Here is a 27,100-nt window from a genome sequence, read left to right on the forward strand (position 1 = left end):
CTTCTGAATCATAGTGCTTAGTATAATTGTAGGTTGGAATCATCCTCAAATTGTAACTTTGCTAAAAGTTGTTCTTTAACTTTGTTAAAAAATTGTTCTTATATTGTAATCAAAATCTTTTTTTTCATTTTTTTTTTCAAAGCATCATAGAAATCACATAACAATTTAGGCTGGAAAGAACCTCTGGGGTCATGTAGTTCAACTCCCCTGCTCAAGCAAGGTCACCTAAAGCTGGTTGCACAGGTAGATCCATTCCTGGATGTATTTTTAGTATCTCCAAGGATGGAGATTCCTCAGCCTTTCTGAGAAAGTTTTTCCAGTGCCTACTGTACCTCATTGTACATTTATTGTACTGCAATAATTTCATCCACATTAAATGTCTATGTTCTTCTCTGAAAGAGTTCTAAGAGCCTTATGAATGGCAGCACAGAACTATTTCCTCCCCTTTCCATTTCCAAATCTACAAAAGCAGTGAACCTGTCAAGAAAGAAATTAAGTTGGTTTGACATAATCTGTTTTATCAAATACAAGTAATTTATTTCTTATCATTATGTTTATCAGCTTTAAACTAGTATCTTTCAAGAGCAAAGATAAAACTAATGTCCTTGATCCTTCTGGTCCAAATATCTTCTTTTTTTTTCCTCTCCATGCTTGCTTGGAAAAGTCTGTGCCCTTCTGAATTTTTTTAAACTTCCTGACAGATTTGAATTTTCAGACATAATTTTCAGTGGAGTGGTCCTTCCACTTTGCCTCTCAGCATACCACAGGGAATTTCATCAGTCTCTGATGAACAAAAAATACTTAAATATTTCAATATTGTGTAGTACTCTCTCTAGAGATGCTGTACTCTTACCTTGAAAATGTTCACTTAATTATGTTAAGTATATGCTAAAAATTATTTGTTTTCTGTAAAAGTTGCAAAACAGGAACAAAACATTTAGTCTTGCCTGTGACCGTTGATTTTTGATGAAGCTTTTTTTGAGTAACTTTTTTTCCCTTATTTGAATATATTTAGAGATATTTTTGTTACAGTCTTTCTGTTTCTTAGGCTTGGAATTAAATATGTGGTTTATCCTAAGAGATCTGTGTAATTCTCTGATTGCTATCTATAGCAATATTTGAATATATCTAGTATCTACATTATTAACTCTAGAATTACATCATTAAAATAGATTTTTAAATAGCTACAGAAACCTTTCTCTAAAATTGAAAACACAATTTAAAAAAAAAGAAACAAAACAAACACAAAAACCCCCAAAATGAAACAAAACCAAGGGAAAGCCATAACAAAACAAACGAAACCAAACCGAACCAAGCCAAAACCACCAAAAAATGAATAATAGTTTTCTCCTGTATTTTTCATCAATTTCTTTTATAAATGACTTTAGGAATTCATTTGTAAGGGCTCAAGGACATTCACCTTGAGTGAATGTCTACAAATTTGGTGGTTTAGATTTTTGCAAACTATTAATTTATTCACCATGTTGCTTCATTCCTTCACCTCTTACCAGTCATAAACTATTATTTTATGGTCACTTCCCCAAAATCTTCCTTTCCTCTTCAGCCTCTGTATGGATTGTTAGTCATAGTAAAACAGACTGCTGAAACAAAAAATGTTCCCCAACATTTCAAATCTTTTTCCATTGACTGTATCCTGCCTCATAAAATTGTATGAATCATTTCCTCATATCCAGACTATTCAAAGAATTATCTTTTTAATCAAGTAAAAAAGTGTTACGTATTTTGATGCTATGTTATTATAGCTAAAATTGATTGTGGGCCATCTGACTGGTTTCAACACTTTACCAAACCCATGAAGATTGCATATTTCTGAGCCTAAAAAGTTATTTTCTGAAACCTAATCTAAACAAATACCTCATTTTATCCATTATGAATAAAGGATCATGTCTATTTTTTAAGTTCTGATAAGTTTCACTAAGAAAAATCACAATATTGATTTTGTAGATTTTTTCAATTCCTCAATAAGGAATTTTTTTACTAAGATGGGTAATCTTTGATTTTTAAACAATTTTGCTGACTGTGTAAGAGAATTGTAATTTTCAAATATATATATGTGTATAGTGTAATTTGACTGTCTCAATACATGACTAAAATATGATCTATTTTTCAGATAAATTTTAGGATAGAAGGAAATATTATTCCACAAAAAGCACAGAATTGTGAGTAAAGCATTTGAATTGAAGAAATAACGTATCAATTTGCTTTGCAAAATACAATGTTCTCTTATATTAGGAAGGAAAAAAAATCAGATTACTTTAACAAAAAAAGGAACAATTTACATTACAGGAATCTGCAGGTAAAGTATTTCTATCTGTTTTCAGTTAAGAAAAAGACTAAGATTGCACAACCTACTTCACAGAATGAGGAACAAAAGGCCCCCTACAAAAACAAACAATCAATAAACAAACAAACAAACCAACCAACCAACTAAACAAACCCTACTCAAAACACATAACTAGGGAAGCCGAGAGATCGGGAAAATGCAATTGAGGCATGAAGCACACTTGCCAAAAGAATAATTAATTTTTAAAAAAACCTAATATTTTATCAGTAGTTTTACTTAAAAAATATTTTAGGCACTTCGTTATTTTTTCTTTGCTTAGATGCATAAGACTTAATCTACACTGTCTTGCATTAGCTATTTTGAGGTGTCATCAAAAGGCTGAATGACAGAAATTTAAGGAGAGGAATGAACAAACTGTCTTCACATCCTTCACAGTACCTTTAATGGGTTACATACTCATTAAAGCTATATTACAGTCATATTTTAGCTTAATAGAATGTATTAAGCTAAAATAGAGTGATATATCAAGTTCAACTCAGTTTAGCTTATGGTGAACCTTTTATTTTAAGCAGGTTAAGAGCCTTCTGCTTCACAGTACTTTATCATCAAAGTTATGACTATAACTGGAAGCTTTTTAAGATACTTCCAAATAAGGTATTTGAACTTCCAAAGAAAATATCCAGAAACTTTTCTTAAAACTCAAAATTGGCTACTTTGTCTTCTACAAATGTAAGAAATGTGAAACCAATAGAAGTTCTGTTGTGATATCTTTAAAATGAGCAACTTCTATAGTTTTACCTTCAAGCAAAATCAAAATATGATTTTAGTCTCCTGTGTTCCTTGGCAGATTACCCAAGGCTTCAATTAGTTCTTTATACCTGGTTTTTCTCCTGGAAAATACTGACTTTATCTGCTTAGTATCCCCATGTTACTAGTTATTGTGATGCCCCTGCCTCTGTGATGTACACAATTGCCAATACAGAGTAAAGGATCACAGAAATGCTGCAGAAGCTCCTGATGCTGTCTAGCTCAATAAGATAGACTCTGCAGAAAATTTCAGCTGTGTTACATGAACATATAGAACACAAGGCAAAATGGAGACAATTTTAGCTCCAATTGTGAAATCCAATGTGAGAAAAAAGACAATATGAACAGTGAGGCTGTGATTAACTTAAGTCTTGTGGAGCAAATGCACTGACATGGGTGTGAAGTGTTCAGCAAGCTTTCACTGCGCAACTTTTTTATAATATTTGGACAAGCCTTGACGCCAGATATAAAATATATCTGGTCACTATTCCAGATTCAATATTACAGCAAATGTACAGCAATCAGATTAGTTTCCAAATAAGAACAACTGATGAAAGTGATGTTACTAGGTTGGTACAACTGCACTAAACACATAAGCACTCTTCAGTAAATAATTAAGTGAATGGTTGTACTATCATATAAAGACTAGTGTGACTTCAGACCATTTAATATACGTCATTTTATGCAATTAATTGAAAATAAAATGTAATTACGATGATTCTTTAGTATGCATGGAGATATTATTATTAATTTATTTGCATAAAACAGAGAAAGAGGAAAAGAGAAAGAGAAAAAGAGAAAGAGAAGATAGGGGACACCCAAATAATATATGTTTACCCACAAGGGAAAGCTTCTAAAATTTTGCATTTGATTAAACAGCTAGGTCTGTAAGGACTCTGAATAACTCTGACTCTTCTCATAAAAGAACTCATGAAGGAAAAATTTCCAAAATGAATACTTCCAGAATTATCTGTCAATACAACACAGAGTAAAAATAATTTGTTCTTACACAAATATAACTACTGAATTTTATTTGTTCCCATTTGTTTGCTCATTTTCTAATTAAAGAAATTTCTTCAAGATTAAATAAAACTATTTGAGAAATACCAGACTTACTCTCATAGTGAATTAGGAAACCAACGCTGGAACGACTGTTGTCCGTAGTGAACAGCAGATACATATAATTTCCAGTACTAATAAGGAACTGAGGTGCTTGCGTTCCATGGTATTCTCCAATTAATGGTGATGAATTTGCTGGCCCATCTCTGACTTCCAAAGTGTCATAATTAACTTCGGTCTGGAATCTGAAAAGGAATATGCAAGTCAGCTGGTGGATGGACAAGTGGTGTTATTTTCTTCAACTGATAGAAATGCAACTCACTTGTAACTGACAAAGAATACCACACATAAAAAAATTACATAGCTACAAATCCATCCTTGTACTACCAAGAATAAAATTAAAGAGGGTTTCATGAATCATTTTCCTTGCTTATTTTGCAGTATCATAAAAAAAAATTTAAGGCATTCAGCATACTTCAGATCAGCCATATGACTGGCATTCAGAAAGACATTTAGTGGGTACAAAAAAGCAAATTGTCTCAAACAGAATTGCAGTATGAAGATCCAAGAAATTTTTTTGCCCTCAGGTTAAGAAATATTTGGACACTCTAGGAACATCTTCATAACACTTCATTATTTCATCTCAATAATTTCATTATCTGATATTTGCTATTTGGCAAAAGCTGTTTTATAGATCATCAAGTGTTTAATTTTTTTAGATCCAAAGCTTTTATTCTAACATAGCTTGTTACTTTACTTTTAGGTAATCGTTTTTGTCCTATGAAATAAAGCAGTAAAAATGCTAGATTTAAATCAAGCCTTTATTTTGAAATTTGTTACTGTTATAATAAGCATGACTTCTTACTTTAGTGTGTCAAAAAAAAAACCCAACAGGTAATATAGACTAGAATGGAAAGTAAGGAGACTAATGAGGGTTGATTTACAAGAAAAAATAACTTTAAAATCAACAGCAGAGTCAATATGTCTGCCGATCATTAAACCACATCACATTTCTCCAGTTCATAATGGATATCTATGTCATCTACTACTTGTTCTTAAATCAAACAGCACAAACCTGCTCTTTCTCAAGATGAACTTGAACTGGCATTTTTTACATCAGATGCCTTTCAAGATAGTTTGTGGTTATATTAGATTCTGATATGCTGTAGCATCTAAACCATGCACACAAAAAATTTTCCTGTCAATGAAGTTTGTGTTATTATACAGATATTTACACTGCTCTAAATATATTTGCATGCAGACCCAATATTCTTATTTTCATCTTTCAGCAATGCATGTGTTGTGAGTTTTTTTCTCTTCTATTCCCATAAGTCTTGTTAGTTCAACTTCTGAGAGCAGCAGAAATCCCTACAAAATACAATACATTTTCAAAGTGAACACCCTTAGCTGTCTTGCCAATATGGGACACATGAAGTGTTCTAGAGATAAGAAAGTGTATTCTTGTAATTTAAGAAGAGTGCGAAATATTAAACACTTGAGAAAGGAGAAAATCATGTGACATTCCTTCAAAATGTAAATAAACTTTATACTTCATTATGAAATGATGACAGAATGACCAAGCTCCCATCCCATTACATTTTCCAGAACAAATAGCATTGCTCTTGTGAAAATATTCTTACAGACACATCAATAAAAGTAAGAACAAGCTCAGTTTTAGCCAGTATTTAATATTGTTTCTAGTTGTTCTCTCACGGTTCCCTGAAAACAAAAGCACAGCCATAAGTCAGAAAGCTTTTGCTTTGCTATCAGAGCTAATGGCTGCTCAGAAACCGACTTAGGCACTTTGTATCATTCTTTCCTCTTTACACAGAAAACTCTAGATTTATGGTACTTTGGATAAAATCCAAATGATTGCTTTACTGCTATCTATCCACTCTGACAGTGGAATACAGGGCTTGCAGGTTTGCTAATACATTAAGCATTTTCAGGACCCGTTTCTAGCAATGAAATTAGCTAGAATGGAATGGCCTACATCCAGACTATTAAATATATCCTTTAGACTCTCAAAGAAGGAGATACTATTCAAATTTCCTATTATGAATGGTTGCTTGCCCACAGTAACTCCTGGCTCTGTTTGATAATTATTTGGGAGAATGCTAGTTGACAAACTCAAGAAGCATGTTGGATACTATTTCAACAATTTAGCGACATAAACACATCAGATTTTGTTCCTGGAAAGGCTCACTGAGTACTTAATTTACCCAAATAGACTGTCACAGAGGGCATCACTAAAGTACTTGACAGTTTTTCAGTACTCTTCCGTAATTTCAGAGATTATACATTGATTTATCCTGCAGCAGAATGATGAAAACAGACAGATACAGCTAGGCTGCTTTAAATACTTTATTTGTACTCATAATGAATAGACTCAAGATTAGTAATTGAACAGTTCAATTATTTTGACAGTTATGTTTGTGAGGCAAACTAATTAGCAATAAAGTGCTCTCAGCGAGCAATTGCAGTTTTCTTAGCAGGACAGTATGACAACAAGGGATGGCAAACCCTTGCTGGAGACAGAAACCAGAAAATAACTCTTAACAGCAAGTGCTACTCTGACAATGATCTTTATTCCCAGTAGATTCCTGCTCATGTCAAACTCAAATGTGACTTTATAATTCACTTCTCTGATTTTGAGGGTTTAAGGGAATGAATTGTCTTTTGAATTGGTCTGGTTTTGTTGCTGGTTTTTAGTTTTAGTCTTTGCACTTTCCCAAAAGTGATAAATCAAGACAATTTGTTATTGGAAGTTCTTCATCACTACTGAAAGTATCTAATTAATGGTTACATTTTTGGGTTTTAGTTTATTTTAATGTTTATTAGCTTACTCATATTAGTAAGAGGTAGGATGTCCTCCAAATGTACTTAGATAGGTTTAAAAAGACTTAAAGGACATTGTGTTACACTATTCTTCGTACAGTCAGGTTGGTTTTGGATAAAAAGGTTAGCTGTATAAATTATCAAACTATTTTTTAACAATATTCAAAGTACCAAAGATCTTCAGGTCAGCCACTATTCTTCTACCCCTTTCCTCATGACTTGATTCAATAGATTTTATTTTTCTGTTTCAGTTCCAGGCATTAGGCAAAATTTGAAATGCAACATTTTTCAATGTAATATAATCGTAGGGTCATGAAGTCACTTGCTGCTACTTCTGGAAAGTTTCTAAGCACTCTGGAAAGGCACTTTTGTCTAGAAACATTAAAGCTTCATTAGCTCAAGAGTGAGATAATTTACATTATTAATATCACATCTGTACAAAGCTTCATTCTGTTAGGTATGTCTTTGAAGCAAGTCATATAGTGAAGTATAAAAGGGTTCCATTTTCCCCAAATTAGACCATATACTTGACAAAAATATTTTATTTGTTGATTAATTGACAAAATCAATTACTGATTTGTAACTTGCTATATCAGACGGCAAAGTCAGTTTTTCTTATAAGCAATAAAAAAGGTTTTACATGGAATTTTTAAACTGGGTAACAATACCTTGTGGACAAAAGAAAATAATTTTATTGCAAAAGCAAGGTTTTACTATTATTAACAAGCATAACACTTTTAATAAAAATTATAATGTGATGTAGTATAGTTAGACAATTTTCTAAACCTTCCAGAAAAGCTCCATAAATCTCCAAAGAAAATATGAAAAGTTTTTCTTTGTCTACCAAAACCAAAATGCAGAATATTAATACTGCTTTGCAATTAAAACAATTAGGGAGCAGCAACAGAATCCATTTGCTATTAATGCTGAGATAATGTTGAAGTAGATTCATTGTGTATCTGCTGTACTTCAAAAATGATATGTGATCAAACTTCTCCATTTTATAAACTCCAAGTTCTTGTTTAATGTCATTGCAGTTCAATTTGTCTACAAAACTCCAGAATTCTGCAATGGAAAATGTGTGTGCATCTGTCTAAAATTCAGCAAATTGAGTTCTTAAACTGCACCACATGTCACAAAAGCCTATGTTTCTCATTATTTTCTCAGAAATATTGTCATCACACTGCACTCATGTGCATTCAACTTCAGGCAATTCATTTCCTTTTATAAAATTTAAATGCTCCATCTTATGACTTAAACTTCTATTTCCATTTAAGAAGACATCTCTGAAAACCTCAGGCTTCTGAACATTAATTAAAAAAAAAGATTGCAAATAAATATAAGCCTATAAATACTATGAAGTCTTTAATGAGAAAAAAAAGTCAGCATCCTAAATTTCTGGAACTTCCTGCTGAGTACAATGGAAGCAAAAACACATATAGAAAAACACATTTAATTGCCTATTTGTAGGAATAGTATTGTGACTGTTGCTATGAGGTTCCTTTTTATTGTTTGAGTTCTTAACATATATACTTATTCTTCAATACTAAAGCAAGTGTGTATGCTCAGACCTTACTTCTTGTTTAACTTTATGATACCCACTTGTCAAAAGTGATCTTAATGGAATTTCCTGGTCTTGCTTCAATCACCCATTCACAATTAAGTGAGTCCTTGTAATATCCTGGCCAACCTGGTGGCAAGATAACACCACTTGATGCTGTCAAATGTCCCCCACATGGTGCTGAAAGAAAAAAAAACCAAATATACATATATTTGTAACATATAAATTATTTCTAATATATTATATTCAAAGAAATTGTTTTATATAGTTTTAATATTTTAACAAAGCACTTTGATTTCATCAGAGTCATAAGGCCTGCAATGTGTCTTATCACTCTCTTATTATATATTTTAACACACAGAGCATGGCACTTGGATCTGCCAGCCTTCCTTCTGTTGAAAAGCACAGTATCATATTAAAAAATTATACTGTCTCATCACATTTAAATCCAGAATGATTCCATATTGACATGGAAACATCAGACAAATTGTTCCAAGTAATTATTACCACTGTTCTGTGCCACCTTTTTGAGCAATCACTGAGCTCAGTGGAACTGGTAGTTTTAAATATTCCATTGGATCATAGAATGGTTTAAGTTGAAGGAGATGTCTGGAAATCATCTAGTCCATTTCCTGCTCAAAACAAGACTGCACAGAACCATGCCCAGTCAGGATCACGCCTTCCCTCCAACGTCAGACACTCCCCACACCTTCTGGACATGTTTGATCACTCTCACAGGGCAATGTTTTTCTCATCTTTAAACCGAAATCCATGTATTTCAGTTTCTGTTAATTGCCTCTTGTCAGGTCATTTTGCACCACTGAGGAGAGTCTAGCTCCACCTTCTTTAAATCATCCTATCAGTTACTGTACACATAGACAATATCCCTCTTGAGTCCTTAGTCTTTTCCAGTCAAGACAAGCACATTTCTTTCAACCTCTTCTTGTATGACAGATGGTCCAAGTTCTTACTTATCTGTGTGACCCTTCACAGGACTCACTGCAGTCCACATTTCGCTTGTACTGTGGATCCCAGGAGTGCCCACAGTGCTCCCAACACAGCCTCACCAATGCTGAATAGATGGGGAAGATCTGTCATTTATTTTCAGCTCATTTCTCCTGCCTCTCTCGTCCCTCTAAACAGCAGCACAAACATCTGGAACACTAGCCACTCCCCCCAGTTTTACATCATCTTCAGACTTGCTCAGAGTACATTCTGCCTTAGCATTCAGTTCAGTACTAAAGGTTTTAAACAGTATTGGATAGGGGATAGACCCCTGGGCTACACCTCTATCAATTAACCTCCAGTTGTGACACTGGCTACAATTCTATCAGCCAAATAGTTCAGTCCATTTCCAGTCCACTTCACTGTTCACTTCTCTAGTCCCTACTTCCTCAGTTTATCATTGAGAATTTTGCAAGACACAGTGCCAAAGATGTTACTAAAACTGAATATCCACTACTCTCCCCTCATCCATCAGACAGTTCATCCTAACGCAGAAGGCTATTAGGTTGGTCAGGCATGATTCTCCTCTTCATAAATCCATGTTGATTACTCCCAGTCACCATAGTTTTCTTCATTTTGTCCTATTTTTGGCTTGGACAGAGTTAATGTTCTCGCAGTAGCCTTGAGGGGGGCAGAGTTTGGAGCTATGTGGGCACACCTGGGTGGTTATTCCATACACTCACACCATCTCTGTGGGTCAGAAGTCAGGTACTTCACTTGCAAGAGGAAGAGAATGTGAATATGACATGGGGTGGAGGCAAAACTTGAGGAGGAGGATCTGGAGGGCATTTTATCTTTGTCTTGGTGGCCACCCACACTTGGAGACTGGTTGGGTGTGTTGGTCAGTCAGGCAGTGGGTGAGCACTTTTTTGTATGCAAATTGCCCTCTCCTATACTTTTGTTATTAATATTGTTGTTCTTTCTCGCTTATCTCATTGCTGTTTCCCTATCTCAACTCAGAACATCTGCCTTTTGTCTCACTCCCACAGGAGGGGGTGGAGGGGGAAAGAGCTGCTGCATGTGGCTTAATTTCCAACAGGGTTTAAACCACAGCAAATGGTTTGGAAATGGTTTCAAGGAATATTACATCACCTTTCCCAGTGATAGAGATAAGACCTGTAGCTCTTCAGATCTTCTCCTTTTCCATTCTCCAAGACTGGAATTTGCTTTCTTCCAGTCCTCAGGGATCTACCTGGTTTAAACCAGCTTCCCAAGATATTGAGTGACCTTGTGATGTCATTGGATGGCTTATTCAAAAATCTTGGCTGCATCCCATCAGACCCATTCCTCTATGTCAAATTTGTTTGAACGTTCTCTAACTTGATCCTCCGCCATAAAAAGTTTAAAAAAAAAATGTATTACAAGAGGGCTGTGAAAATGACAGGGCTAGATAGAGGCATTTTTCAGAGCAAAATTAAAGGACTTTGGAACAGGATTAAACAACAGCAGAAATGACAGAACAAATTTAGGTAAACATGAGTGCCTTAAAAATTTAAGCTGTCATGGCACAGGGCCTTGGGATGTTATGTTTTACTAAAGGCTATGGCACAGCATAACAGACGAACACTTTCAAGGTCAGGTAAATGTATCTTAGTATCATTTATATTGTCCTCATAGAAGAAGTCAATTATATCACTATCAGAAAATTCTACATTTCAGCACAGGAAATCTTTCTAGATTTCTTCTGTTTCTCTAAGCAGTGACAAACCTACCTATTACTCCATATAGAAATGGATGGCAACATGAATTTGTGAGTTGCAAATTATTATGACTAACTTTATTTCAATGTTTTTAGCAACACAAAAAAAAATAATCAGAGAGGTTTTTTTCATTTCATTTGACTTGCACTCATCTCAAGGAATTTTTTCCAGATTAAAGTGATAAAAGCAACCCACAAATCCTGAAACACACCAAATTTTCTTTGAAGCAAAATGACAGGCCAGTAAAATGGCATTTACCCTACATGTGTATGTTTAATGAGGAAATCAATTTACTCCATAGTGATTTTTTAAAATTAATATCATCATACTATGAACAAGAACAGTCCTTAGACTGTTAATCCTCAACTAATTATAGCACTTCATGTACATCATTTACTTCATGTATTTCAGGTGTTGCTTACAGAGACAGTTATGTATGAAAAAAAACCAGAGAAGAGCAACAACAACAAAAAAAACCCATCAGCTGTTTAGAAATCTCAGACAGCTAGAAGCAAACTAAATCATGCTTAGGATTCTTCGTCCATAATCAAAGCCCAGAAACTCCTTCAATTATCAAGAGAATCCACATCAGAAAGGAACACATCCTGAAGCTAACTACTGCTTTCTATAAAAGAAACAAAGAGCAAAATCTTTAAAAAAAAAACCAAAACCAAACCAACAAAAACAAAAAAATCAAACCCCAAGCCAGTCTATTAGTTTAATCTTTTCCTCATTAAAAACCAAGTACGCATTCCAAAAGGATAACTGAGGGGCACTTATATATTTTCTGGAAAAGTATTTTCTGTAATTTTTTTTTCTCTCTTTTTTTTTTCCCTTCAAAGTTCTCATCTTTGGTCCTTTATCTACACATTTTCAAAAATAAAATTACACAAAGATTACACTAAATACTTTAACAATTGAATCTTCAGTTTCAAAATGAGAAAAAAGTCTTCTGACAGAAAACAACACCCTACGCCCTGCTCTGGAGTTGGCTGGGTTTGCTCTAAGAATAAAAAAAAAACCCTGCTCTACTGTAAAACATGCTTTAATCAGGGTCAGAAATTTTGCAAGTACAACATCCAGGCTCACATACACTTCTAACCAGCTGCAGACATGTAAGGGTTCTTCAATATTTTAAAATTTTCTTTAAAATGCACAGTCTCATGAAAACTGAGTTCTCAAATGGGCCAAATAACAAATTATATGATCCAGATCCTTAAGTAATTGCAATGAGACTGAAATTAATGGAAATGTGAGATTTAGACGGTTTGGATTAGTTGTCCCAAAAAATCCTTTTAAACTGGAGTCTGTCTATGTATCTATGTATTTATTGTTTAAGAAAATGTATACACTTTGAACATGAGTTTTAAAAAAAACATACATTAGTCATTTATTAAATGCACTCATCTGCCTTGACTTTAGACCTATCAGTTAAGCATCAAGCAATTCTTCTTACTGTATTTCATTCTAAGGAGAGTTTTAAACCTTAGTAGATATCATCTTAGTCTATTTATTCACCTAAGAAAAGAAAGCAAATAAATATGTAATTTTTTGGGAATATCATGGATATTAAACATAGCTCTGGTTTTCACTATATTTCTCAGAAATAAGTATACTGCAGGCTATATTATTACACCCAGAAATGCAGGTATACTTTCATTTTGAGAAAGTTAAAGGGGTAAATTTTCGAAAAAGACTTCTAAATAGAAGCTTTATTTACTTTATATGTGTTATCTAATTGTTCTTCAGTATGTACAGCCAAAACTGTTATAGCAGTTATAATTCACAACTGAGTAATGATGGTGACAATCAGAACTTGGAAACAATAGCAACCAGATTTTTAGAATGCTAATTTATTCCAAGAATATAAAAGCAAGCTATCTTGTTTCTATTACTGTGCTCTCACTTGACTGGAAGAGTGTTAAGATGAATTAATAACTTCAGGTAAAGCAGTCTCATTTATGTGCAAAGTGTAAAAAGTAAGCTAAATTTAAATGGTGTCATTATTCAAGCTGTAGGTGCAAAGTAAAGATTGTGCCCTTACCTTCACAACGTGGGACAGTGGAGCTCCATACTACATTTCCATCTTGCATAATACAGGTTATGGATTCAGAGCCTTGAGTCTTCACAAAGCCATCATCACAGTGAAAGGAAACAGAACTTCCCAGAAGGAATCTGTCTCCAAAACGCCTCCCATTTATAGGAATGCCTGGATCGTGACACTCATTCTGGCCAAAGGCTGATAAAAACAAAGTAATAATGTTGGTAATAAAACCCACAATAGTAGCAATAATGAAACCCATCCATTTAAACTTTGTGTCTTGTTTTTTGGAGGAGGAGGAGAATAATATTGCAGTTGTAGTAGTATATGTAACATGTATAACATAGTAATATTTAATTCCAAGTATAGAAAATTTCTCAATAAAAAGTCAGATTCAAATCCAATGACATGCAACATAGTTGGAATTCAGAAGTTTTTAGGTATATGTGGCTTAGGTACACAAGAATAGTTTGCCTAAATTTTCCTCTGGACAAAATCCAGGGGTTTTGCCTCTAACATAAGGGAATTGGAACTGTCTAACCCAAAGAAAGGGAGGTTGACGGGGAGCCCCCATTGCTCCCTACAGCTACCTGGAAAGAGGTTGTAGCAAAGTGAATATTGGCCTCCTCTCACAGGTACCAAGTGATAAAACAAGAGGAAATGGCTTCCCCTTTTTTCTTCCTGCCATTTTTCTAAGGAAAAAAATTATCCCTTCCTATAAAAGCAAAAGAGCAATTTAAGCATCTAAGACTTAAAAAAGATGGAAAGCAATGAATTCCAGCTTTATGTGGGGAATCTTTCCAAATAATGCAAGAAAACACCTTGGCCAGAAAAACTATTATTTTAATTGGCACAACATAGAAACAGTGCAAAAGATCTCAAAGACAACTTTATTGTCGATTAACTTCTATAACCTTAGAAGATAATGTCTTCAGTTAAAATGATAACCTCTGTATAAGCAGTGTCTTTGAATGACTCATAAAACTTTTAGGAGAGTTAGCAATGTACAGCAAATGTAAAAATGTTTTTTAGAAGACAATACTGTTACTGGTTTTCTACTGAGGGTATTGTTTAGTAATATCTTTTTATATAAACAAAGCAGAGGGCCATCTGTAGCCAGATATTTCTTGGCCTGGTTGCCCAAACAGGAGACACTTATTTTCTCAGCAGTTCTCTATAGGTGCATGACCAGTAGGCCCATATTTAACAGCTTTTGGACTGGTTGTCAAGTTACAATTAAACTTTGTACATTTGAGAGTTGCCTTCTCAAAGGTAGCACATTCTTAAAATTTGTAAAGGGACAGGAGCCAGGTAGAAGAATGATTATAAATTCGTGTACTCTTATAGGAAAGACTTCTGCATCAGTTCAGCTGTGTTCTACAAACTAGAAAAACCACAGAGTGTAACTGCAATGTGTAATGCAAAAAAGAGCACTCTATTCTTAGGGGTTTGTATTCTTAGATTCCACCCCATTCATCTAGAAAAAAACATACAAAAACAAAACACCATCCCACAACTATTTATTTGTATTGATGATTACTATTATGCCTTTCTGTTTACTATTTGGGATCAAAGATCAATACCTTTATGAACTTATTCCTGATGGTTCCCCTGAGAAGTATATTAAATTACATGCACTGGATACTTTGATGTGAAAGACCTGGACTTTAGTTATGGGATCTGCACTTACACAGTATGAATAAAAAAGAAAAATAATAATAATGAAGGGAATTCCTCAGCATTGTAACAATTAAAATAAATAAATGACAAAGATTCAGATAAGCTAATGAATACAAGGAAGACATCTGAAAATAGTGCAATTATACAATCATTACAATTTACTTCTGAAATAAAGATAAATACATTTTAATTATTATAAAGAAAGCATAAAACTAAGCATAAAATAAAAAGCAGTTCTTACTTGTGTAAGTGATATTAAATCCTCTTCCTGTGGTAGAATGATCTGACTGAAATTCAAGTCGTACTATGTGCCCACTACTAGCCAGCTGAGAAGGGACCTCATTGCCAGAAAATGTGCCAAGAGGTGGTAAATCTGAAATCCCATCATCTTTGATTGTAAGGTAGTCAAATTGAGGTTCTACATCAAAGTCGTTGAAAATCAGATGGATTCTGCTTCCTGGCTCTGAGATAATTAACCAAACACAGTTCATATTGTTCCCATATTCCTCAGGATAATTTGGAGAAAGAATAATTCCAGATGGTGTGGTGAAGTTGAAGAAACATGAAACTAAAGGAAAGAACAAGAAGGGGGAAAGAACAACAAGGAAAGAAATAAGATTCTCAAAATACTATCCACAAACTTTACAAATGTTTGTCTTTCAATTTTTTTAAATTATTATTCTTGTGGAAAAGGATGATTTTGAAGCCTGGATGTCAAAACTACTATACATACAATCATAAAATGTTTAACAGTTTCAGAACAGTTCTCCAATGTTTTGTCTCCCAAGTGAATCTGAGTGACTTAAACATGGCCTGCAAGAGATTTGCATGTAGCAAATACCAAGCAAGCAAAAGTGATTCTTGATGCATAAGAATTTGCAAAAAATTGTCAGGTTTGTTCTAAAATGAAAATATTATCTCCAAATTTGAATGATTTTTTTTCCAAATATGCATTAACTATTTAACAATCAAAATAATCAAGCACAAGGGCCAGTTTTGTCTGTAGTATACAAAGTTCATTCTGATGTAAATAACAGTGGAAATTTAAATGTGAATGAATCAAGAAATCTTAAGAGTACATGGTCTGAACTTATTTTACCCTAGTTTTCCTTTGATGTGTAGAACAAAACCAAAAATGATTCATAGCTAGAATCCTTTGTTACTATTTTGAGCCAATTTTCTTCAAGACATTGCCTAACTGGTTTCAGAGTTTTGACCTTGTGACTGCTACTGTAGGCAGAAGTGCAGTATGTTCAGAAAGGGTTAGACTCACTGAATATCAGTTAACACAAAGGACAACCATTATTCAGCTCTTCAACTGTGTCAAACTGAACTCAGTGTGTGTAAATAGATGTTATATTCCATGCTTTTTCATGGGGCATGTGCATATGTAACACTGGAAGCACAGTAAAATAATTTCCATGGCCAACACAAACTGATACAGCAATCCAATGCAATACAGCACCATGAAGAAACACAGCTTCTGTCTTCCAAGGGATCAGCAGCTGAACTGTCTCTGTGCTTAGGCTTTACATGCTAAGACACAATTCAGCATTGCAAGGCCTATTGAGGATTATTCTGGTCCAGAGCAATCTTCTCAGTTTGTTAAGTCCTGTACCAACAGAGATTCAATGTACACACCTGTCCAAACAGAATAGGACACCTCACAAAGGTTGTGGTGGTTGTCAAATCCAGCACTGATTTGTATGACTCTTTTTAGGAAAACTTAACACAATCTGCACAACTGGAGTGCCTAATATACCTGTGTACTTGAATGATTTGCTCTATTTTACAAGAAAGGAAGCAAAAAGAAATGGAAAAACCCCAACTCAACCCAACTAAACTGTACCCCTCCCCAAAAAACCCACAAAAACAAACAAACACAAAAAAAAAAAAAAAAACCAAGCAAACACACAACAAAAAAAAAAAAACACTAACCCAACAACCCTCTTTTAACAAATATATTTTATCTTTTAAAACAAAAATCACAACTAATGACCTTTCCTAAACCTTTCCTATGTTTGATATTCTTAACTTCTTTATATTCATATTCACACCTTTGTGATATATCACATAAAAAAAAAAGCAAGCCAATCTTATGTGGGTTTGCAGGCTTTTTTGCACTGCCTGAATGAAACCTGTAGCCACAGAGTCCTTTTTAACGCTTTTCTGCTATTAGGAATTGCTCATTTAGAATCTAATTCAACATACATTTACATGAAGAGTGTTAAGTGGTTCAATTACATAGAAAATGAGTGTAAAGTACATTGTAAAAACAGTCCTGTGTGACGTTCCCCATAAATGAGCCACCAAGACAATTGAAAAAAAAAAAAACCACAAACATGATGGAAAAAATCTTCAAGGTACTTTGAAGTATTTTCCTGTTGATTAGTCACAAAAGTTAAGAAATGCAAGAGGTTAAGGTCAGAAAAATAACACAGAAAAAATATAATAATTCTTACAAACGCAGCTGGGTTTGTTGCCAGACCACTGGTTATTTTGTTGACATGTAATTGTTCTCTCTCCCACCAGTTCAAAAGCTGCTTGACATTCAAAGGTAAGTGTGTCTCCATGCAGAAAACTGCTGCCGGTCCTTTTCCCATATGATGGAATTCCAGGATCTCCACAACCTCCTTTCTCTATTTCTGAATATTGAAAAAATCAAATGCAATAATAAGCAACATACATTTTCAATCAATTCATATGTCAGTATCAGAAATATTTTCAAAATATTTGGCGTTATACATTAAACTAATATTTACAGCTGAAAATTAACTAGAGGTAAATGATGTGCAACAGCCTCAAGGATGACTTAAGATCTAAAGGTCTTTGACAAGCTAATAGCTTCCATACCTACATTGCTGCATTGCTGAAAATAACAAAATACTTATATTTGACTGCATGACTGCACCAAATTACCACATATTTGAAGGTAAAATTATAAAGCCACAGTCTCCATCCTACCCATGGAGACACAGTAGATATAGATAATTTTTCTTGCAAAGAAGTACTCGCACTAAAGATTCTCTTAACTCTCACATCTGCAATCCCATTTATAAGTCTATTAACAATATGATTAAAAGTATAAAATTTCCTAATAGAGTCAATAGATTTCAGTTTAAAATAGCTGAAGTATAATAAAAGCAAAATTGAGGAATTATTTCTTAATCACAAACTTCAAATTAGAGCCATGTTTTTCCCAGCTGCATTCAGCTATGCTGAGAATAAATTAACATTTTGGATAATACTTCAAGATATTCTCTAGGAGCTCTGTTTCTTAAATTACTTAATTTATAGATCTCAAATCTACATAAACCAGATAAGGCTGTAAAAAAATTCAAGTGTTATGAAATTTATGAATACTATAAGTATTGGAAAGAAAATATAAGTATTAATTGCCTATGACAGAATCATCTTACAAAACACTATACACATGGCTGCTCATCAAAAACGGAAGCCTCCATTTCTTTGCTATTAAATTGAAAACAATTTTTTTAATTAACTTGCCTTTGATCAAAAAAGTAACAACAAAACACTTCTGATTCTATAAACTGTGTTGCTGCACATGTAATGAAATTATGCAAATCTGATTCAAAATGAATGTACAGATGAAGTTCTTGGTATTTAAATACTTTACAGTTCAGTCTAAGGTATGAAATCAGAAACATTCAAGACAACAAGAAAATTCAACTCACTGAATTAAATATTAACATAACACAATTGAAAATGTTTGCTGTCAAATATTGTTAAATCAAATTCTGTTAAATCCTGGCAGAAGTACATACCTTGACTCAGCAACAGAAAATTTAAGATACAGGATATAAAATTATGACATGTGAAATAAATCCACTATGTTTACACAGTTCAAACAATCATTAACAGATTGTTGACAGACATTCTGAGAAATGTACAGCACATATTTCACGATGTGATAGTTTTTTAGACCTGCTAATGATGCTGTGCCTGATGCACCCATTATTATTTTATTTAAATAATTTGTCGGAGCAGTAAGTTAGAATGTATAAATTATTAAAAACATTTTTCAAAATGTCCAGCACACAAATACAAAACACAAATAAAGCATTGCGAGAGAAATTTTATAAAGAATATTTATAAATAATGATTTTAAATTATACCTACAAATGCTTTAATATAGCTCCTATTTGTCTGCTCCCACTGAGATATTGACTTTTACTTCCACAGAATAGCACTGACACCTGTGTTTTCAACTATGCACATCTCCACATACTTCATGAAAATGTGGGGAGCCACAAAAAATTGGAATACACATTTTAATGACATTTTAGAAGTTCATCTCCCCCAATGACAGTAAGCTGTATCTAATCCAGCATGTGAGAATGATCATAAACTCTTTGCCAAACTTAGGAGACAAACCAAATCCTTTTCTATTCTTAATGTATCACCCTTCATCCAGGAATGTCCATATGGGCATATAGTGGTATATAATTCAGATTTGTAAATATCTTATTTTAAAGCACAAAAACCATTCTCAAATTAAAAATATTAACACTAAATTCAGATAAAACATTTAAAATATGTTTCATTCCTTGGAAAAATGGTTTTAATAAAATATGTGTTATTAAAAAAACCTGACTGATAAATTTCAGGTTCTGTAAAACACAATAGATAGATCTTTGAATCAATTCATTTAATATTTAAAAGCCAAATAACTCAAAAAATGTCAAAAATAATTACAATAACTTTATTTATATTTAAACATTCAGGGTCTGTGCGTGTTTGTTCAACATAAAAACAATACATAAAATATGGCTGATTTACAAAACACTTCTTGAAAAATTCCATCCAGGTGTAGGAATCCATTTCTTCACAAACCTTAAATTGAAGACTGTATGTATCCCTAACAGGAAATCTACTCTAGTCAAAAGTTATTCGGGCTGAGAGACAACACTCATTGTAATTCATAGAATCATCATAGGATCATAGAGTTTGGGTTTGAAGGGGCCTTAAAGATCTCCTACTTCTAGCCCTTTGTCATGGACAGGAATACCTTCCACTCGGCCCAAGTTCCTCAGAACTGGCCCGGCCTTTAATGCTCCCAGGGATGAGGTATCCACGACTTTTCTCGGCAACCTGTTCCAGTGCCTCAGCACCCTCACAAGAAAAGTTTCTTCCTAAAATCAATTCCAGAACTACCCTCCTATTGGAAACAGGGAGCCGCCGACCAAGGAATGAATGATGAGTAGGACTCCATGGATACCAGAAGGCTAATTATTAGTTTATTATACTATATTATGCTATACTACATTACACTATGTTACATTGCATCTTAACTGAATCTGCCAAGCACCCACCAGAATCCCATGGCTGTCAGCTGACTACCCTGAACACATATACATGGATTCAATGGGTCAGTGAATCAAAACACTCACACTAGAATCCAATTACCAATTCCCTTCACGTAAACAATCTTCCACAATGCGTTCCACTTTGGCACAACACAGGCGCAGCAAATGAGATAAGAAATGTTTTGGTCATTCTTTTCTCTGCTTCTCTCACTGCCTCTCTCTGGTTCAGAGAATGTGAATCCCAGTTTAAAACCATTCAGTTTAAAACCATTCCCCCTTGCCCTGTCATTAGATGCTGTTATGAAAAGTCCCTCTGCAGCTCTCTTGAAGGCTCCCATTAGGTACAGGTAGGTGCTCTAAGGTGCTCACAGAAAGGGCTGGCAAGCATCAAACCAGGCTGCTCAGGGAAGTGGCTGAGTCACCATCCCAGTAGTATTTATACAATATGTAGATGTGGCACTGAGGGACATCATTTAGTTGGGGAACTTGGTTAATGGTTGGACTGATGATCTTAAATGATTCTCTGATTCTCTTTAGTCAAAAGCTACATTTCATTACATTAACAATCCAAAACTATGGGAAGATGCAGAAGTCCACAAAAATGGTTTTGTATATACACATAAAGAATACTCTTTCTTTAGATCTAGAGTAGTAGGGGTGTAGCAATTTTCAAAATTTTTCTGTCCTCTGTGGTTTTGTATAGTTGCTTTACCTGTTTGACTTGTACAGATTTAGTCATTGTACAATTTTGTACATTGTAAAATGTCTAAATGCAGCTGAGATGCAATGTGTGTATTGCTCCAACACATGTATGGATGATTGTGTTTCATAAATTAAGAAATGCTCTGTATCAGTTTGCTAAAAAGAGAACATTTCAGACCAATTCCATTGAAGTTGTGTTGAGCTCTTAAAAAAATCCTATGGGATAGAAAATGTTCTTAAAATAACAAACATGAAAATACAATCTATGCTAACCTATTTAGCACGGCAATTAAAGCCCTGGTTTTTAGGATGATTCTGTGTACTCATTCAATGTTGAACCTCTTTTGATGTGAGTTCTTAGAGCTCCATGAACTTCATGAAGTTTGCACATAAACTCTCAAGCCTAAATTTAAACATCAGCTCCCTCTGGTTAACAAAATATTAATATTGATCTTATGCAATTGTTCTTGGCTTTCATGTACCCTCTTTCAATAGCCTTGGGAAACAGACTTTTCATCTTGTTTGTAAACTAGAAATATTTACTCAGTTTCAGGGAATATTCTTTCTTTCATGTTAGAAGAATGACAACATTAGATTTCTGACTGTAAGGTCATATCTCTCTGAATTTAATTGAAAGACATTTCTGTTGATCTGTTTTCTTTCAAATGAAGAAATATGGTGATTCAAAAGTCATATTAAGCATTTAAATATGCATCATGACTACTATTTGAAAGGTGTCACATTGCAGTTCAGGTATTTTTTGATGTAAGGACTTTGACTATGGTATCTGAAATGTTAAATAAAATAATTCATGGCTTAGATTTTGAACTCTTAAACTTGCTATTCATGGAAAGAGTAATTAATTGTTTTTCCTCTCTTGTTACTAGATTATAAATACACAGTTTAAATTAAATTCTTACTGTTGCTGCATTTTCATTCACACTATCCAATAGTCTAGCTTAGACAATTAGTGAATCATCTAAGTATTAAATCTGAATCTGGATACAATCCAAAGAGTATAAATAATGATCTCACATATTAATAATTTAGATGCATAAATACAATTTAAACTAAATACGTGTTTTAACACGTGACAAGCAAAAATCAATTTTTGAGCTATAAAATAAACTTCAGGTTTTTATGAGATAGTTGAAGTCAATAGCTTTAAAACCTAATTATTTTACAATATTTTATAATTATAATCTTATTTATAGTCAAGATAGATTAAGGGAAGCTGTGAACTGGTGCAGATATACATTTACCCCCCTCCAAAAAAAAAGGAAAGGAGAGTTTAACATTTAAACTCCAAGAGGTCACAAAAATTCATGTTCCATACATGAGAAAAGGGATGATTTATTTTATTTCCTCTTATTCCTCATGCCTCCCTTTGCTAACAGTCATAATACCTAATGTAGTTTAAAAACACAAAGGAGATACTCTTATGCAAGCAAACCCTTATAAAATAAGAAGGGATAGAAAGATGCTCAGGATTGCAGAAGAAGACATAAGAAAAGGAATATTATATACATGATTCCTGCAATGGAACTTGGGAACTACTACTAAAAAAGAGAATGGGAAATCAAAACTAATACAAAAAATATTTCAGATAGCACATAATTGTACTGTAAAATTGGCTATTAAAGCTAAACTGAGGTTGGCCTACCACTAAAAAGAGGATGGCCTTACATGACAATTTTATAAATGATCACAATTTTATCATTATTCCAGTAAATTTCTTCAAAGAAATTTAACAGTGCAATTTATTATCATTCTCCAAATATAAAAAGAGAAGGCCTTCACAGATCATATAGTGCCCTGCTGCATTTTAAGAGGCTCTCACATTTTCTCTGAAATGTTTTGTCCTTGCTGTTATCAAAAAGACCACAGATCATATCCAGTAGATTAATTTTTGCTGCTTCCACCTTATTGCATTCTGTATCAATACTAAGAAAAAAACCAAACATGTCTTTAGAATCAGATTGATGAAAAAAACAATTTTTCTAGGAAGTCAATTTAAACTAACAGCTCACTATCATAGCATATAGTGGCTTGCTGGTAATAATAGCACTGTATTGCATCATATCCTATACAAATCCTTGAAAAAAATAAAGCAGAAAACAAATTTTACAATATGTGTTGTAAGTTTAATATATACTGTGTACTTAAATATTATGAATGTTATTACAGAAAGCAGAAAAATAAAATGTTTGTTTATTTACAATAAATGTTACATGTTCAGGGGTTAATGCAGATCAAATATGAACAGCAATAAGGAAAAAGCTTTTTGTTACTTGTAGTAAAAAAAAAAAAGTATGGTACCTACTAACCAAGCATGACAAATTCATTACCAAAATTTGTAAAAAAATAAATATGGGAAAAAAATCATTATTATGAGCTTGCATGCACAATGATAGGTTCTGATTTGATTAGGACTAGGACTCCAGCAATAGAGGCTCTGGCATACTAAATAATTCTATGAAACTCTAAGCTATTGAAAATGTTAAGAATTATTAGGAAAGGAACAGTGAACAAAACAGAGATTATCATTCTGTCCTCACACAAAAACATTTACAAATTTCATTTGCATGTTGAATTTTGCATATAGTACTGCTCTTCCATTTAAAAAAGGTAACATTAGAACTAGGAGAGGAAAACAAAAGATCAAAGTTACTGAGGAAATGAGAACCAGTTAAATAAGTTGAAAATCTCTTTTTCTGGTCAGTGAAATACATGTGTTCAAAAAGTTGTTGGACAAATACATGGAAGAAAATCTTCTTGGGAGACAAATTATTTAAGGCATGCATCACTGGAAACAGAAAATATTCTGTTTCTTAATTTATCACCATATAATTCAGCATTTTTTCCTTAAACACCTATTATTGTCAAGTACCAATATGCTTTTGGTCTCGCTGTAGATTTGTATTCTAATGTTTTGTGATAAGAAACATGATATTGTTCAAATTAATGTTCATCTTGCTTTACTACTAGAAATAGCAGGCTCTGTCAGCACAAAGGACCGAGCAGCGCCCTGGACAAAAAGTTAGCACGGAGTTATCCTGTGGAAATATCCTTGGAATATTATGGAAAATGGGAAGCACAGGAAAAAGGAAGTGCAGCTGCCTCAGAAATTATCAGAATAAAGTTAGGGTGAATATTGTGAAAAGGCAAACCACAGAATGAGGCAGAAGGCAGTGACAAAACTTGTAGAATTAAATTGTCCTTAAAATTAAGAGAAAGAAAAATAGCTTGCAGGAAAGGAGAATGAAGAACATTTTCTCTTATCTAGATAAAAATGTTTAAATAAAATTAAAAGAAGGGCAGGATAGGAAGAGAACAGCTTAAGGACCGTTTAGAAAATGCAGACACATTCAAGGGAACGGGCCCAAATAAATTCAGTACTGAAACTGAAGTAGTCAATGAACTATTAGCAATTATCTTCAAGAATTTATGGAGAACAAGGGAGATCCCACATGACTGAGCAAGGTCATATGTATTGCCTGGCTCAAAAACCGGAGAGAAGAACCAAGGTATTAAAAAAATACCTGTGTATCAAATGGGTCTCCTCCAACTAGGAAAATTATATGCTTTATCTTCCTTTATAAGTGAGTATCCTTCAACATCTGTACTTAAAATTATCTTAAGTCCTGACAAGAAAGACATGGTAGCAATCTAGAAAGAAAATCAGTGAGCTGCTACTAGCAAATCAATTGCAACAGGATTGTAAAACCAACACTGATCCTTAGCAAAGTGATGGAACCACCAACATAAAAATACTATTTCTAAAGGGTTAAAGGACAAAAATATAATTACCAGTAGTTAACATCGTTTTATGGAAAATGTGCCATGTCATACAAACAATATGTTATTCAGATTATAAACTCAGATGACACAATATATTTGGACTTTGAACCTTTTAAATTAGTAGCACATGGCATTCTTCTTAAGAACTGGCATCATGGCAAATTAATTTAGCACACAGTAAATGGATTGCAATTAAATAATTACGGTATTTTGAAGCAAAAATGTGAATAAAGAATAAACATTAGATGATAGAACTTCTTCAATTACCCTAATCTATACTTTTTAATCCCAATCCTAACAGTTTATTACAGAAATATTACAGAAAAATGGGTAAACAACACCGCCACACTATTTCAAGATGCTTTAACCTGACATATATTATGGGTGTAGTCTTCTCAAGCACATATACCCATATAAGTACTGCTTTTCTCATACTCTTAAAATAAAGCCTCACCAAAATCTCAAGCCTATGGCAGCTGAATATTTTGCAAAATAAAATTAATGTTAAATGGGAATACCTTATTTTCCCTGAGTATCCACTTCAGTACCTTACAGTGGGCGTGCCTCCACGTTAAAGACCAGGAGTGATAAGTACAGATCCATAGTAGAAAATTAAAGATTACAATCATGTGTGGATTTGCTGGAGCTTCAACTCAGTACTTTTCTAATGCTGGTTGTAGAAGCAGTAAGTGCTCAAACAGAAAATGTTAGCTTTGGAAGCAACTGAATGTACCAATATTAGTACAGTGTGGACATCCAAATAATTTTCCCTTATGATATTTCAGCAAAGAATAAAGAAGAAGGAAGCATTGCTCCAAAAATATTCTTCTGAAGGAAAAAAAAAAAAAAAACCAAAAAAACCCAACATCTTTGGGCCTTACGCTCCTCTCCTACATTCTGCCCCTGCAGGACAAATCCTGCCTTCTAGTGTTGGACTCAGTCCAGAACCTCTTAACTTTTTTTGGCAATGCACAATTTCTCAAGATCTCAAAGTTTCTCTCTTTGATTAACTTTGAGATTTTATTGCATGGACAATCTTTCCATCTAGATAAAATTTCCTTTTTTTCTTATCTGTATCTTGTATGTTTTGTGTATTTTTGCTTTTCCTCCAGCCTTGTTGGCTCCTGTCCCATTGGTCACCCAAGAATTCTGGGGTGGTGCCCTAGGGAGAGGTGGGATTAAGCAAGACAAACTTTCCTTCTCTTTCCAAAGATGTCAACATGGCCAAGGCTTAACAGGAGGGTTTTTTTCTCCCAAAGAAAACACACTTTCTGAGGAACATAACACAAAACTACTGTGTAAACAAAGGAAATCTCACTGCTTTCAGTCTGGAAGTCATTCTGGAAGCTATTCCATATAAACATACCCATATGTACATGTAAATGTTTTGCAGGCATAGTATAAATTCACAAAAATAAATGAACAAATAACTAAAATTCATGTGCTTATTTCAGTGATAGCAATTAAAAACTGAAATTTCACAGAGGCACATAGGGGAGTCTTCATGAGCATTAACTATCTATTTGACTTTGATTAGATAGATTGGACTTACTCTTAAAATTCCATTCAATGTCTTGATTTTCCATTTTCATACCCAGAAGGAAAAAGGAAGGAGGACAGGTTGGGTTATGATGGGGATTTAACAGTATTGGTTATTTTGCTGAAAAAAAGCCTCTCTGAATATGGTTTTTATGTAGAGGTTAACTGAACAAACCTAAAAACCCCATCAAACTGCTACATGGAAATCCTGTGTCTGTTACCATATAACAAAGCTTAACTGTAGCCTTCATAGAGTAACCAGGATACAATTAAAATCTGTTCATTAAAAAAAAATCATAAAAAGGTATTTTAAGAAGTGTTTGACAAATGCAATGTTGTTTTGGTTTGCTGCTTGTGAGTTTTTGGTTTTGATTTTTTCCCAAATAGCACAAGCCAGGGGATAATGTAATTTTTTTTTTTTTTTTATGCTGTTCCTATCAGGTACATGTTCTGGTGAAAGCACATCCAAATCTATATAATGTAGACAAGCAAACAGATTAGGAATGCTCAGATTGTTTTATATACTTTCAATATTGGCAGATTAAAGGACAATCCCAATAAATAGGTTGCACTCACTTTTCTTGAGCATATTGTGAGTTGAAATTAAGACTAGAATGAAGTGAATTTATGAAAATTAGGAAAAAATAAAAATTGAATTTTTTTTACATCTGATTCTTGCTAAAATCTGTTAAAATTCATCCTCTTTCCTCTGCATATTAATTTTACAAAAAAAAA

General features: G+C 33.6%; 1 protein-coding gene across 1 annotated transcript in view; it reads right to left on the bottom strand.

Moving 5' to 3' along the window:
* The window catches only part of CSMD1 (CUB and Sushi multiple domains 1), a 1,067,119-nt gene that overhangs the window by 240,688 nt on the left and 799,331 nt on the right, over positions 1-27,100 (bottom strand). The window contains exons 13-17 of the mRNA XM_059468452.1: positions 17,459-17,641; positions 15,238-15,564; positions 13,320-13,514; positions 8,612-8,750; positions 4,229-4,416 (exon numbers count right to left, since the gene is read on the bottom strand). Coding sequence (XP_059324435.1) covers positions 4,229-4,416; positions 8,612-8,750; positions 13,320-13,514; positions 15,238-15,564; positions 17,459-17,641 — 1,032 coding nt within the window. The remainder of the gene's footprint in view (positions 1-4,228; positions 4,417-8,611; positions 8,751-13,319; positions 13,515-15,237; positions 15,565-17,458; positions 17,642-27,100) is intronic.

The sequence above is a fragment of the Ammospiza nelsoni genome, chromosome 3 (assembly GCF_027579445.1).
Source record: "Ammospiza nelsoni isolate bAmmNel1 chromosome 3, bAmmNel1.pri, whole genome shotgun sequence".
Classification (NCBI taxonomy): domain Eukaryota; kingdom Metazoa; phylum Chordata; class Aves; order Passeriformes; family Passerellidae; genus Ammospiza; species Ammospiza nelsoni.